Source organism: Pongo abelii, chromosome 1, assembly GCF_028885655.2.
Source record: "Pongo abelii isolate AG06213 chromosome 1, NHGRI_mPonAbe1-v2.0_pri, whole genome shotgun sequence".
In the NCBI taxonomy this organism is placed as follows: domain Eukaryota; kingdom Metazoa; phylum Chordata; class Mammalia; order Primates; family Hominidae; genus Pongo; species Pongo abelii.
This window is the reverse complement of record NC_071985.2, coordinates 158,808,709-158,822,871: the sequence shown is the minus strand read 5'-3', so window position 1 is coordinate 158,822,871 and position 14,163 is coordinate 158,808,709. Positions and strand designations below refer to the sequence as shown.

The following is a 14,163-nucleotide window of genomic DNA, read 5'->3' as shown; positions in this document are numbered from 1 at the left end:
AACTATACAAGGTTATAACTCATGAATATCTAAATTAAATATTAAGAAGTAAAAACTATGTATTTTGTATATTTATTTCTTTTCCAAATGTGATACATAATAAATATTGGGAAAAAAGTTTTCAAAGAAAGTCTTTGCTGAGTGTACCAATTACCTTTAGACTTAACACTTATTCACTGAAGCTTTTAGATACTTGGAAGACAGATCATCATTATTTTAAGTAATATATTAAAATATTAGATTTGATGGTCTACATGAAAGTAATTTATTTTATAAGCATGAACTATAATATTAGATGGAAATCTGAATACTAGACTCCAGAATTATCACAACAGCTGTTATCTGCATATAAAATCAAATCATAAAAAAAGAATAAAAAGTTTTAGTTTTTAGAAAATCTAACTGTAAGGATTCTAATCAGTAATATTTTATACATATTGTGATTACAAGCTTTATTTTTAGTTTAGAATGTCTGCAACATATTAAGTGCATCTCTAGTAACAAAATAAAGAAATTATATTTTTTAAATACTTTTTATTTGGATAACAGATTCGTTAAGTAACGACTGTTTTAATAAAGAATTGCCATGGGCCGGTGCAGTGACTCATGCCTGCATAATCCCAGAACTTTGAGAGGCCAAGGCAAGAGAATGCTTGAGTCCACAAGTGAGCTATGATCTGCCATTGCACTCCAGCCTGGGTGAAAGGTTGTCTCTAAAAATAAAAATCCTATCTCTAAAAATATAAAAGAATTGTCATGATTTTATATCACAGAAAAAATACATTTTAAAAATTAAGAAGGGGAGAGTCTAGTAGAACAGTCAGACTAGTACATGTGTCCCGGAAAATGAACACAGACTATAGTGCATTTATAACTTAATATAAATAACCTTGGTAGCACAAAACATTATGTTTTCATGGCATATTCTATATGTTTTCAAATGACATGAAAAGTCATTCAGAATAAGGAATCAGAATTCATTTGTAATTATAACATTTTTTTCTTTAAATATATTGGCTTTTTAAATTTTAGAAGGTTATATACTTCTGTTCAGAAACAAAGCTTTTGTGAGACATCATTTTTCAATTTTTATTTTTATTCCAACTTGGAGACTGCAAAAGCATAAGCCTGAAAAAACTAAAAGGTGCTGAGCCAGAAGAGGGATATTAAACAGCCAAAATTAATAAAAACATTCACAGAAAATAATCTGCACAGAAATCACAACCTCTTAATAAAGAAATTAGCACGACAAAGATTTCTTCTAGCCCAAAACATTCCTTGGTTAGCTTTCATAGAACAGATTTTGGATCTCCCAAAATTAAGCCATTAATACCTTTCTCTTAAGTGTCATAAATATTGTATTACATTAATTAAAATTTAATTCTTGACTCTACTAATTTATATTCTTCAACCACTTGCCCTCTCCCTATCCCTTTCCCCTCCCCGAAACTTCATCCTGGTATTTGGACAAAGTACATTATGATTACACTACTGGGGAACTCCATTTGGAAAAAAAATCTACAAAATACTAAGGGAGGAAGTATAATAAAAGTTCAGGGGTGGGAGAATGTTTCTCTGCACTACAGAAAGTTGAGGGGTGTGAGGGTTCCTCCAACAGGGCATAGTGAGAAAAAAACATATTTAAGAAATAAATTGAGAACAGGCTAGCTGAGTAAATAAATTGAAATAAAACAAACTGCAAAAAGAGAATTTTTGCTTTTGTTGCATGTCAGGAAGGGTAACAGGAGGAAACAGTGGTTAAACAGAGCCATGAAGCACACGGACTGGAAACAAGTACAGCCCTAGCTTGGCCTGACCACAGCATGCACTATGAGCTCCACAGTATATAATCCAGGACCCTATTCATTTGGCTTCAACTTCCTCATATAAAGAAGGGGGGAAAATTAAAACATGCTTCTCTATAATTTCCACACAACAGTCACAGTTATGCCTGTAGTAATAAAAAAAAATGTAACTGGCATTAACTGTAAATGGGTTGGAAGACATTTTAATGGGGGGATGAAAATGTTCTAAATCTGTACCTCCATAAAGTTGTTTTAAAAAATCTATCTCATTCTTCTTTATGGCAGCTCTTCAGATACTCTCTACTCTCCTCCTAGAAATAAAAAGCCCAAATGCCTCCACAGAATATAATTTTTCAATTTATTATAGTCTAGTATGTTCAACATCTTTTTAAAAATGTAGAATCCAAAACTAAACAGATTATTTCCTGTGTGTTTGATTTGTGCAGAATTAATGGGCTTACAGCTTGGCTGGATTGATGTATTTTACTCTGGTAATATAATATTCTGATAAATACCTGGAAAAACTCTGTGGCGAATTCTCTAGTAAAATAATACTCTGGTAGCTTAAGATGTTAAACAGTCATATCACACTGTTTTATTATACTGAATATGAACTCAAATAAAATCCCTAAACTTTTTTTGCCCCCAACAATCAACTGCCACGGAAATTTACTCCTACTCATATATATAGTATTTTTTAATTTTTTTTACTTAAAAATTAATATTAATGAAAATTTGAGAAAAGAAAGAAAAGATAACAGAAGCCATAGCTGATAATATGGTATATTTATTTCCAGCAAATTTTGATTGCATGATATAGTCATATTGAGAAAAAATAATATCCCATTTCTATGGCCATCCTTCCCAGATCCAAGAAATACCCTAATATTCTTTATGATACCATCCCAGATCCAAGAAATACTCTATTTAATATTCTGTATGATAGAATCTAACACATCACTCTGTTTGTCTCCTCACAATTGTTACCACTGGATTTTTTATTTGGTTAGTTCTTCCTTCTTTATTTCACCTTATTAGAATATACAGACCCCAAACATATAGGCTCTACTGACCTTCACTCCCTTGGGACCTCACCTAGTTCCACAGTTAAAATTAATTCTATCTTCTTGCTGACAATTCCCAAAATTGTATCTCTAGCCCAGACCTCTTTCCTGAATTCTAGACTCGTATGTATAATGCATACAGACACATACACACACAAACTTCCATTACATATTCACTGCATACACATGTCTCTTTATTCCACATGTCCAAAATCAAATTCTGGACTCTATTACCCCAACAACCTTCCTCAGTCAGAAACTTACCCATCTTAATTGATGGCCAATCCATCCCAAGGCAGTCATTTTGACTCCTCTTTTTCTCTTACAGTCCACACCCATTAATTCCATCAGCACATTTTATTGTTTTTGTCTTAAAAATATAGCCAGAATCTGACCAACTTCTCACCATTCCCACTGCTACCTACCATCCTGGTCAAGCCTTCACCAACTCTCACCTGCAATATTGCAGTAGCCTCCAAAGAAGTCTCCCTGCTTCTATCATTGCCTCATCCCCCATTATAATCTATTCTCATATCTCTGAGTGATCTCTTTAAACATAAGGCAAGTCACTTCAAAACCCTGCAATGGCTTTGTTTCCCTTAAGAGTAAAAACCAAAATTCTTTCTATGGCCCTTTGTTCCCTCTCTGACCTTCTCTCGCTACTTTCTCCTTTGGTTACTTTCACTCAAGTCTCTGTATTTTCTAAATGTTCTTCAATAAGATACTGGTTTTTTTAATTAATGAAAAGTTTTAAATGATAAAACTATGAAAGAGTAATCTAATCTGCCATTTTATCCAAATGCTTCCACTATTAGAACACGATTGTATAACAAGCCCGAGAAGAAAAACTAAGTAAATTTATGACAAGAGTTTATGGTGCCCTGAATGTCTACGTACCTAATGAAGACGTTGATACACAGAAATCTTCTCAAAAAATCAAACGGTATGGTGAAATAGCACAAGTTCTGGGTTTGGGATTGAAATATATTTCTTAAATCTTTTATTACTTACTAATTGTGATACCTTGACTAAGTCACTATTCTCTGATTCAGTTTTCTTCTGTGTAAAGATGAAGTGGTCTGTTAAACTAAGAAACCTGGTGTTCTATAACAGGAACACCTCTATATAGCTACCCAAAATACACCTAAAAAGGCTGACTTATTCCTAAGAATGTTATTGAACATTCTAGATTAAACTGCATATACAAAACAATGACAGAGAAGAAACCAAAATACCAAAAATATTTGGAGCCTGGTCGCGGACTGAATTTTATAAACTTCCAAAGACACTATCTGAGAGGCTGTCGTGTGTAGCCTACTAAGAAAAAACAGAGGGGTGGAGTGGCTCACTCTCTAGGAACCACAAACTTAAGGTTCCTAAAAAGAACAGAGATTTTAAATATTCAGACTGTGTATGTATCATGACCCAGGGTTGGGGGCAGATGGCTCCAGATGACCTGGGGTGGCGGGGGAAAGGAAAGATGGCGGAGATCTTCTATCAGGCTATCCTGGGGAACTGCTCCAGGCTGAAACAAACCACCAGTTAGGACGAATCGCCTTTGATGTGAAAGTTGGGAAGCTAGATTGTAGTTTCGCCTTATCCTTAGCGGGTCCGTTCTAACAATTTTGTCACCCAACCTGAACCACTCACCGGGTCAACAGGGCTGCAAGCCCTTATGAGTTGGAGACAAGTGGCCCAGCCCCAACACAGTCAGACAAATTGCTGGGTGGCCATCTGCTCCTGAGACCGTTGCTAGAGAAACAAGACAACATCCAAGTTCTCCACATCATGGTTTTCCCGGCGCCAGCCAAGGCGCTCCGGGGGCGTGGTTACGTTAGCGACGCACGGAGGGGGCGGTTCAGAAACAACCGGATGGAGGCGCACCCCAGGGCGCATGCGTGCTGTGCGGCGAGGTCTCAGGGAAGGTGGGGCTATGGCAGCTGCTGGAGTCCCTCCGGAAGTATCGCTGCGAGAAGCCACCCAGCGAAAATTGCGGAGGTTTTCCGAGCTGAGAGGTACCAGACAAGGCACCCGAGTTCTCCTGGGCCATGCAGTGGGAGGGTGCTTTTGCGTGCCAGGAGGTTTGCTGGACTGTCACTTCCCGTTTACTTCTCATATGCAGGCCTATGACGCTCCCCAGGAGTAGCTAGCTAATAATCCTTTTGAGTTTTTTATTCTTTTCACTGTCCCTGCTTGACATGCTTGTTGCTTACTTTATTCTTAGTGGTATAGATATTAAAAATGAGGGCGGAAGAAGAAGAAGAAAGAAAATCTGACTAGTGAAGTTATGCATTGATTAGCTCATTAATAAAAGTTACTTTAAATCTAAAAGATATGAAGCACAGTATTTTGACCTTTAGGAGTAGCTGCCAGCCCCCTATCTACTTCACGCTTTACATTACGTTCATCTACTTCTGTAATGTAAACGTTTGTTGAGGGAGTAACAGAACATGGAGGAATTATGGATTAAAAATTAAAAGGAAGAAATTTGTTATCAAAAATTGGCTATGCCACTTAATCCCTGTACAACTGTCTAATAAAAGTGGTTATATTTATGTTGCAGTGACTGCTTAAAAAATACTGGGACTAATTCTTGGATAACAGTAAAACATTCAGGACTATTAGATTCTAGCTGACAAGTTCTGTTTGTTAACTAATTAAAACGCTAAATCATTTTGTTTATCAATAAGGAGATTCCAACTGTCTACTAAAAGTGCAGACTGTCTTTTAAAGATGTCATCATAGAGTTGGGACCTTCTGTTATCCAGAATCTTATGTTATATTCTAACAGCCTATGTAAGTTTTCATGGTTCATCTTAAAGTAATAGAAAATAAAGTACCCACATTTATAAACAGCAACATTGAGAGAAGGGATCTTTGGGTTGTGTCTTTGTTAGTCACCTAACACTAAGTGTCCCTGATACATAAGAATTGATTTGCAAAGCTGGAGATGTTTGTCTCCTCTTCTTATTGAAGAATTGAGGCAATAGTCTTTGGTAAGTTAAAAGTCGCTCTCTTAATCAAGAAACATTATGTCATTCAGAATTTATAATTAAATTGGATTGCAGACCATAAAAGGAGGGAGTGATCTAAAAGAAAAAAAAGGAACTTATGAACAGTCCTCATTATAACTATTTTGAATCATATTAATGCACCACTAATTATTCCCTAACTTTCAAAAGCCAAAGATACATTTTGGAAGATGGTAATAGATGTTACCTTCTTTTTCATCTGTCTAAATAGGCAAACCTGTGGCAACTAGAAAATGCCGATAATTTTTGTTGTCATTTCCTTGCTTTTTCCAAATAGGCAAACTTGTAGCACCTGGAGAATTCTGGGACATAGTTGCAATAACAGCGGCTGATGAAAAACAGGAACTTGCTTACAACCAACAGCTGTCAGAAAAGCTGAAAAGAAAGGAGTTACCCCTTGGAGTTCAATATCACGTTTTTGTAGATCCTGCTGGAGCCAAAATTGGTACGTGCTTTATGGTCAAGTTTATAATATAGGTCCTAAGCAGAATAATCATTGAAGAAAAGGTTTCTGTGACTTACAGTGTATAAGCTGCATATCTCTACCCACAGCTTTACAAACTTTAAAATATGAACATAAATTGACTGTTTTTAGAAAGATAAAAGGAATAGCAACTGTTCTTACCCATTATAACTTACCTTGAAAAACTTCCAGAATGTTACTTAAAAGATAATTTTATTAGTTTTAATGAAATTCACTCTATTCATATAGGAATACTCCTTTGGACCTTATCAGTAGAACCCTTGAGGTCCTCTCCACTCCAGAGTTCCTCCAGCAATTTACATGAAGAAAGCAAATTAGTCGGAAAAAATACTCTTGACCTTTTGGGGACATAATGCAGAATGCAAAAGAACACTGTTGCATGGCTTAAAGATAATACATATATTTGAAAACCCTAGTTTAGGTCAACTTTGCCCTTTGACCTTCCATTGCAAATAGAAATAAATGCTGTTTTTCTGAAGGCTCTTTTCTATGTGATACTTAAAGTTGAAGCACCTTGATACCAGAGATAGGATATCTGTATATGACATTAATATGACATTAGCATTATTCTAATTAGCCAGCATTATTTTAATCCTTACAACTATGAGGTCAGTACTGTTACTATTTCTTTTTTTTTTTTTTGAGAAGGAGTCTTGCTCTGTTGCCCAGGCTGGAGTGCAGTGGCACGATCTTAGCTCACTGCAAGCTCCGCCTCCCAGGTTCACGCCATTCTCCTGCCTCAGCCTCCCGAGTAGCTGGGACTACAGGTGACTGCCACCACGCCTGGCTAATTTTTTTTTTGTATTTTTTAGTAGAGACGGGGTTTCACCGTGTTAGCCAGGATGGTCTCTATCTCCTGACCTCGTGATCCACCTGCCTCGGCCTCCCAAAGTGCTGGGATTACAGGCGTGATATTATTTCCATAGATGAGAATCTGAGGTACTCAGAGTTAAGTAACTGGCCCAAGATAACTAGTGTGGTAGTTATATTTAAGATTTTTTTGGGGGAATCTAAGTTCTAAAAATCTTTTTTCGAAAGGAACTCTAACTTGTGTTTTTGATTGTGTCATTTGGGAGAATTATTTAAATGGGCTTTGTGATTTGTAACTCTGTATGAATGTTTATATTTATCAGTCTTCTAGTGTTACAGATTGTGTAATTTATTATTTCTTCTTTCTTATAATTACTATTTTGGGGAGAATATTACCTCATCATTTATTACTGAGGGTTGTTGTCTGGGTTTCATTGCTAATTTATTGATTGGTTGTTTGCTATGAGATGTTTTTAATTTTGTTCTATTGCCAATACCTTTGATGTCCATCTATTTAATTATTCCTGAAAGGCAAATCCTTAAGGTTATATAACACCTAAATTTACCGTCATGACAAAGTTTTAGTAGGTTTCTATTAAATAAATTGTGCTTTTTTAACTTTGTTTTTAAGGAAATGGAGGATCAACACTTTGTGCCCTTCAATGTTTGGAAAAGCTATATGGAGATAAATGGAATTCTTTTACCATCTTATTAATTCACTCTGGTAACGTTATACTTTACTAATTTACATTTTCTTTTTAGTCTTCCACCTTTAATACTTTAGAGACTTTTTTCTTTCTTGCAAACACTTTCCTTCTTTTTTAAAAGAATCTTTGAAGTTATTCTGCTTTGAAAACAAAAATTTTATGATTTTCATGACTTTTTTTAGGTTGTAAGTAGTATAGTGATTTTCACAAATTTTACTTGTAAAATTGTAGATCACGTATATCGTCAACCTTTTATGAATATTGTTTTGTTTTGGGTATGTATATAGAAAATTATTTTCCTAAGACAACTCATTCAAATATGAATAGTTCTCGGGAATACTTCAGTGGGGATTTTTCTTTTAATTTTAATTTGTATTTTAAGTTCCAGGGTCCATGTGCAGGTTTGTTACATAGGTAAACATGTGCCATGGTTGGTTACTGCACCTATCAACCCGTCACCTAGGTATTAAGCCAGCATGCATTAGCTATTTTTCCTAACACTCTTTCCCCCTTAATGGGGATTCTTGCTTTGAGAGAAGGGTGGTTTAACACTGTCATTACTAGACTTTTGCCAGTACTTTTTATCTTGCATTTTTGTGTGATTATTGGTAGCCAGAGGCCACATTGCTTAAAAATAAAAGGAAAATGTGACAAGATACAGAGTGGACAAGTAAATATATAAAAGAGAAATCACACACACAAAATAAGACATTTTAAAACAGAAGAGTAGGAAGGACATGGTCTCAGAATAAAGAATAGCTTTTTAAATTGAATACGTTTAGTTGTGTGAAGATTTTGGTTACATGAAAACCTTTGTTGTTTTTCTGTGTATGTTAAGGGGCTAATGAAAACTGTCATGAACTGACACCAGTCCAGGGACAGGTATTTTAGAATTGTTCATCTACATGGCTTCCAAGGCATTTTCTCATTCTTATGATTTACATACAAAACAATGATTCTTTGTAAAGATGATGTCAAAGTAAAGCATCCAAGTTCTGGTTTGAAGCCTAAAAATGTGTAAAAAAATCTAATTTACAATTTTATTTAAGAAAATAATTATTATCAGTTTAGTAAAAATTAAATTAGATACCAGGAAATGCATAGTTAGATAATTTTTTTTATTTTTATTTTTTGGAAATAGATAATTCTTAGTGCTAAACTTTACTATTGGCTGCTCTTTGAAAACAGAAAAAAACAGAAATTTATTGGCTCTCCTTTGTTGAACAATGTACTGTGTGGTGCCAAGTGCTTTATGGGTATTATTGATGTTCAGTAATAAATTAACCTTAGCTTACTATAACATTTTTACTTTATAAACTTAATTTTTTTGACTCTCTTGTAATAACACTCAGCTTTAACACAAACACTGTACAGCTGTACAAAAATATTTTCTTTATATCGTTAGGGTTTATTTTGTTGTTTTTATTTTTACTTTTTAAATCTTTCGGTTAGAAATGAAGACACAAACATATTAGCTTAGGCCTATACTGGGTCAGGATCATCAGTATCAGTGTCTACGACCTCTATAGTCCTACTGAAGTTCAGGAGCTGTCATCTCCTATGATAACAATGCTGCCTTCTGAAATACCTTCTGAAGGACCTGACTGAGGCCATTTTATGCTTAACTTTTTTTTATATGTATCATATGAATTTATTCTAAAATAACAATGAAAAGTATAGTATAGTATAGTATAGTAAATACATAAACCAGTAAAATAGTCATTTATTACCAATTATTATATACTATACATAATTGTGTGTTCTGTAGTTTAGTAAACTGGCAGCACAGTAGGTTTGTTTATACGAGCATCACCACAAACACTTGAGTGGTGCGTTGTGCTAGGACTTTACAATGGCTCCAACATCACTAGGTGATAGGAATTTTTCAGCTCCATTATGATCTTATGGGACAACCTATGTATATGCTGTCCATCATTGAGCGAAATGTTGTAAAGAAGCAAGTATTTTAGCATTAGTATATTAGTTTTCTATAACTTTTATTTTCTGTGAAGTAGATTTTTTTTTTTTTTTTTTGAGACGGAGTCTGGCTCTGTCGCCCAGGCTGGAGTTCAGTGGCACGATCTCCGCTCACTGCTGCAAGCTTCGCCTCCCGGGTTCACGCCATTTTCCTGCCTCAGCCTCCAGAGTAGCTGGGACCACAGGCGCCCACCACCATGCCCACTAATTTTTTGTATTTTTAGTAGAGATGGGGTTTCACCGTGTTAGCCAGGATGGTCTTGATCTCCTGACCTCGTGATCCGCCCACCTCGGCCTCCCAAAGTGTTGGGATTACAGGCTTGAGCCACCGCGCCCGGCCTTCTGTGAAGTAGATTCTTAATTAGAAGTCTAAACATAGTTGAAATGTGTTGTTTAAAATGTAGATACAGGCTGGGTGCGGTGGCTCAGGCCTGTAATCCCAGCACTTTGGGAGGCCGAGTTGGGTGAATCACCTGAGGTCAGGAGTTTGAGACCAGCCTGGCCAACATGGTGAAACTTCGTCTCTACTAAAAATACAAAAATTATCCAGGCGTGGTGGCAGGCGCCTGTAATCCCAGCTACTCGGGAGGCTGAGGCAGGAGAATCGCTTGAACCTGGGACACGGAGGTTGCGGTGAGCCAAGATCGCGCGCCACTGCACTCCAGCCTGGGTGACAGTAAGACTTCATCTCAGAAAAAAAAAAAAACAAATGTAGATGCAACATCATGTTTTGGGCCGTGGTCCTTCTTATTTGTTATACATGTAATTCAAAACATTTCACAGATTCTACAGTATATTTAAATTTTTTCCTGACCTACAGTTTTTAAAATTGTCTTATATCAAATGGCAACGAGAATTTCTCTTCGAATTTTTAATCTGGATTTCATTATTCTTTCCTGATTTGCAGTAACAAGTGGTATATATTAAATATCTTTTAAGATATTTTGATTTGTAACTTATGGGTCATAAAACCCCGGGGTTTTGAAAATTTTATAAATAATACTGCATTTTTAAATGGTTATTTCGTTTTAATTTTATAGGTGGCTACAGTCAACGACTTCCAAATGCAAGTGCTCTGGGAAAAATTTTCACTGCTTTACCTCTTGGTAACCCCATTTATCAGATGCTAGAATTAAAACTAGCCATGTACATTGATTTCCCCTTAAATATGAATCCTGGAATTCTGGTTACCTGTGCAGATGATATTGAACTTTATAGTATTGGAGAATTTGAGTTTATTAGGTTTGACAAACCTGGCTTTACTGCTTTAGCTCATCCTTCTAGTTTGACTATAGGTACCACACATGGAGTATTTGTCTTAGATCCTTTTGATGATTTGAAACATAGAGACCTTGAATACAGGTCTTGCCATCGTTTCCTTCATAAGCCCAGCATAGAAAAGATGTATCAATTTAATGCTGTTTGTAGACCTGGAAATTTTTGTCAACAGGACTTTGCTAGGGGTGACATTGCCGATCTTAAATTAGACTCTGACTATGTCTACACAGATAGCCTATTTTATATGGATCATAAATCAGCAAAAATGTTACTTGCTTTTTATGAAAAAGTAGGCACACTGAGCTGTGAAATAGATGCCTATGGTGACTTTCTGCAGGCTTTGGGACCTGGAGCAAGTGTGGAGTACACCAGAAACACATCAAATGTCATTAAAGAAGAGTCAGAGTTGGTAGAAATGAGGCAGAGAATATTTCATCTTCTTAAAGGAACATCACTAAATGTTGTTGTTCTTAATAACTCCAAATTTTATCACATTGGAACAACCGAAGAATATTTGTTTTACTTTACCTCAGATAACAGTTTAAAGTCAGAGCTCGGCTTACAGTCCATAACTTTTAGTATCTTTCCAGATATACCAGAATGCTCTGGCAAAACATCCTGTATCATTCAAAGCATACTGGATTCAAGATGTTCTGTGGCACCTGGCTCAGTTGTGGAGTATTCCAGATTGGGGCCTGATGTTACAGTTGGGGAAAACTGCATTATTAGTGGTTCTTACGTCCTAACAAAAGCTGTCCTCCCCGCACATTCTTTTGTGTGTTCCTTAAGCTTAAAGATGAATAGATACTTAAAGTATGCAACTATGGCATTTGGAGTGCAAGACAACTTGAAAAAGAGTGTGAAAACATTGTCAGATATAAAGTTACTTCAATTCTTTGGAGTCTGTTTCCTGTCATGCTTAGATGTTTGGAATCTTAAAGTTACAGAGGAACTGTTCTCTGGTAACAAGACATGTCTGAGTTTGTGGACTGCACGCATTTTCCCAGTTTGTTCTTCTTTGAGTGACTCAGTTACAACATCCCTAAAGATGTTAAATGCTGTTAAGAACAAGTCAGCATTCAGCCTGAATAGCTATAAGTTGCTGTCCATTGAAGAAATGCTTATCTACAAAGATGTAGAAGATATGATAACTTACAGGGAACAAATATTTCTAGAAATCAGTTTAAAAAGCAATTTGATTTAGAGATATTTTAAATATTGTACACTTTGCCTTTTTGAGTAACATTCCAGAGATAGGTATTTTCTGTAGGCTGTTTCACTGAACTCAGTTAATGAAAACTGTATTAACATAATTGCTGTAGCGTAATATTAATAGCGCAAAATTACATATAAATCATTTTGATGAAAAATATTTCAAGACTAAGTTGAGAAAAGAGATACTATTTTGGATGTGTATCAGTATTTTTGTTTTTAATAATGATTGATTTGTGGAGCATTGTTTTTTCACATAATTAGTTTTAAAGGTAATTTTCTAAGCATACCTTTGGAATTTTTCCATCTTTTTTGAGACTTTTGATCCAGTGAAGTTCTAAGTATTCACTGGCACTTCTCTCCTCAACTGTAATTCTGTTTTGAATAATAAAAATGGCATACTGTAGGGTCTTCAGAGTAGTGTAGGAATACTGTAGAAATACTTTTTCAGAAACAAATCCATAGCTGACAGATTCACTCAGTGCCCGATATATTGTGATTATTTTAGTTGATAAAGAACTAGATACAAAGACCTCTGAAATTGATGATAAAATTTGTATCTCATTAATTTTATCAAAATGAAACTAAAAGTACATATGTATTATACACTTGAACATGTGTTTGTGTATCTTTAAAATTTTCTTTTATGTTCCATTCCATAGGAAAACACACATATGCACACAAAACTCATTTATCTGTGGGGAAAGTGGTAGTAATAATTGAGATTCATCAATAATCATATAATTTCACTATAGACATTACTTGCATTATCTCCTATCAGTCCTTCTAACAAAACTTAAATTACCAAATGAACTGCCTTTACTTTTCATCTTATTTTTTGTCTACATGCTGGTGATGCTGAGGAACAATAATTGGCCCAAATGCAGACATCAAGAAGCAGGCAGGAAAATGGAAAAACTGAGATAATACACAGATGATAAACAGTTTCAAGAAAATAAAAATTGGCTAGAATCTCAAGTTATGTTTTTCTATATTGGTATAAGCATGTAAGTGAAAAGTCTGATAAGTGTAATAGAGAAAAGATTTGTCAGTGTGTTTTTTTAAATGAAATAGCTAGTCTGTGCTACTTTATGTCAATATAAAAATTGGTAAACTAGAAGTAACTTGTCCACAACCCTCAGTTATAATACTTTTGTGCGTGTTTTGTTTTCCAAAGTTTTTCCCAAGGAGAAGATACAAATATATGGTAGCTATTGTTTAAAAATGATTGATTTACTTGCAGATTTTTCAGAGGATGTTATGTCTTTGTCATCCATTAAATGTTCAAAATTGTAGTTTTACCAAATCTGAAGTGCCATCAGTTATAAGAATCACCATTATTTTATGTTCCATTAAGAAAAACACAATAAAACATGACACAATGCTTTTTTTGTTACTTGAAATTTTCATACTTATTGGAGATCTCTTTTAGATGTTTTTAAATACAGATTTTTATTTAACCCTCTTGCATATACATACAACAAAAAAGTAAAATATTGAGATATCATCAAGAAATTTCTACAGCTTCACATTTAAACTCTTCAGCACTTTCAGAGCTGTTGATATGCATATGTCCACCTAGTACCATCTTCTGTGCTTTCAGAGTTATTGGTAAGGCTGCATTTCCTGAGTGCTCTACCACACTTATGTCTGGATTTTTTTTACCCAGCTGCAGACCCACACTCCTGCAAGTTTTGATACCCTTCTATTTGACAAAACTCAGTTTCACTTTTGTTTCAGTTTAATCACAGGTCCTTAGAAGATCGGACCTGTGATTCTATTCAAAGTCAGAAA

General features: G+C 35.2%; 2 protein-coding genes across 5 annotated transcripts in view; one reads left to right on the top strand and one right to left on the bottom strand.

Moving 5' to 3' along the window:
* Window positions 1-4,739, bottom strand: part of LRRIQ3 (leucine rich repeats and IQ motif containing 3) — a 175,946-nt gene extending 171,207 nt beyond the window's left edge. Inside the window, exon 1 of the mRNA XM_002810699.4 lies at window positions 4,520-4,739. The gene's annotated coding sequence lies outside the window, so the exon portion shown is untranslated. The remainder of the gene's footprint in view (window positions 1-4,519) is intronic.
* FPGT (fucose-1-phosphate guanylyltransferase) overlaps window positions 1-13,753 on the top strand; it is a 43,402-nt gene extending 29,649 nt beyond the window's left edge. For 2 of the 4 annotated variants that reach the window (XM_054535942.2, XM_054535974.2), the window contains 4 exons: window positions 3,685-3,812; window positions 6,179-6,346; window positions 7,827-7,919; window positions 10,920-13,753. In XM_054535942.2, coding sequence (XP_054391917.1) covers window positions 3,755-3,812; window positions 6,179-6,346; window positions 7,827-7,919; window positions 10,920-12,361 — 1,761 coding nt within the window. In that variant the 5' untranslated portion in view covers window positions 3,685-3,754 and the 3' untranslated portion in view covers window positions 12,362-13,753. 4 annotated transcript variants of the gene reach the window in all.
* Window positions 13,754-14,163: the final 410 nt, after the last annotated feature.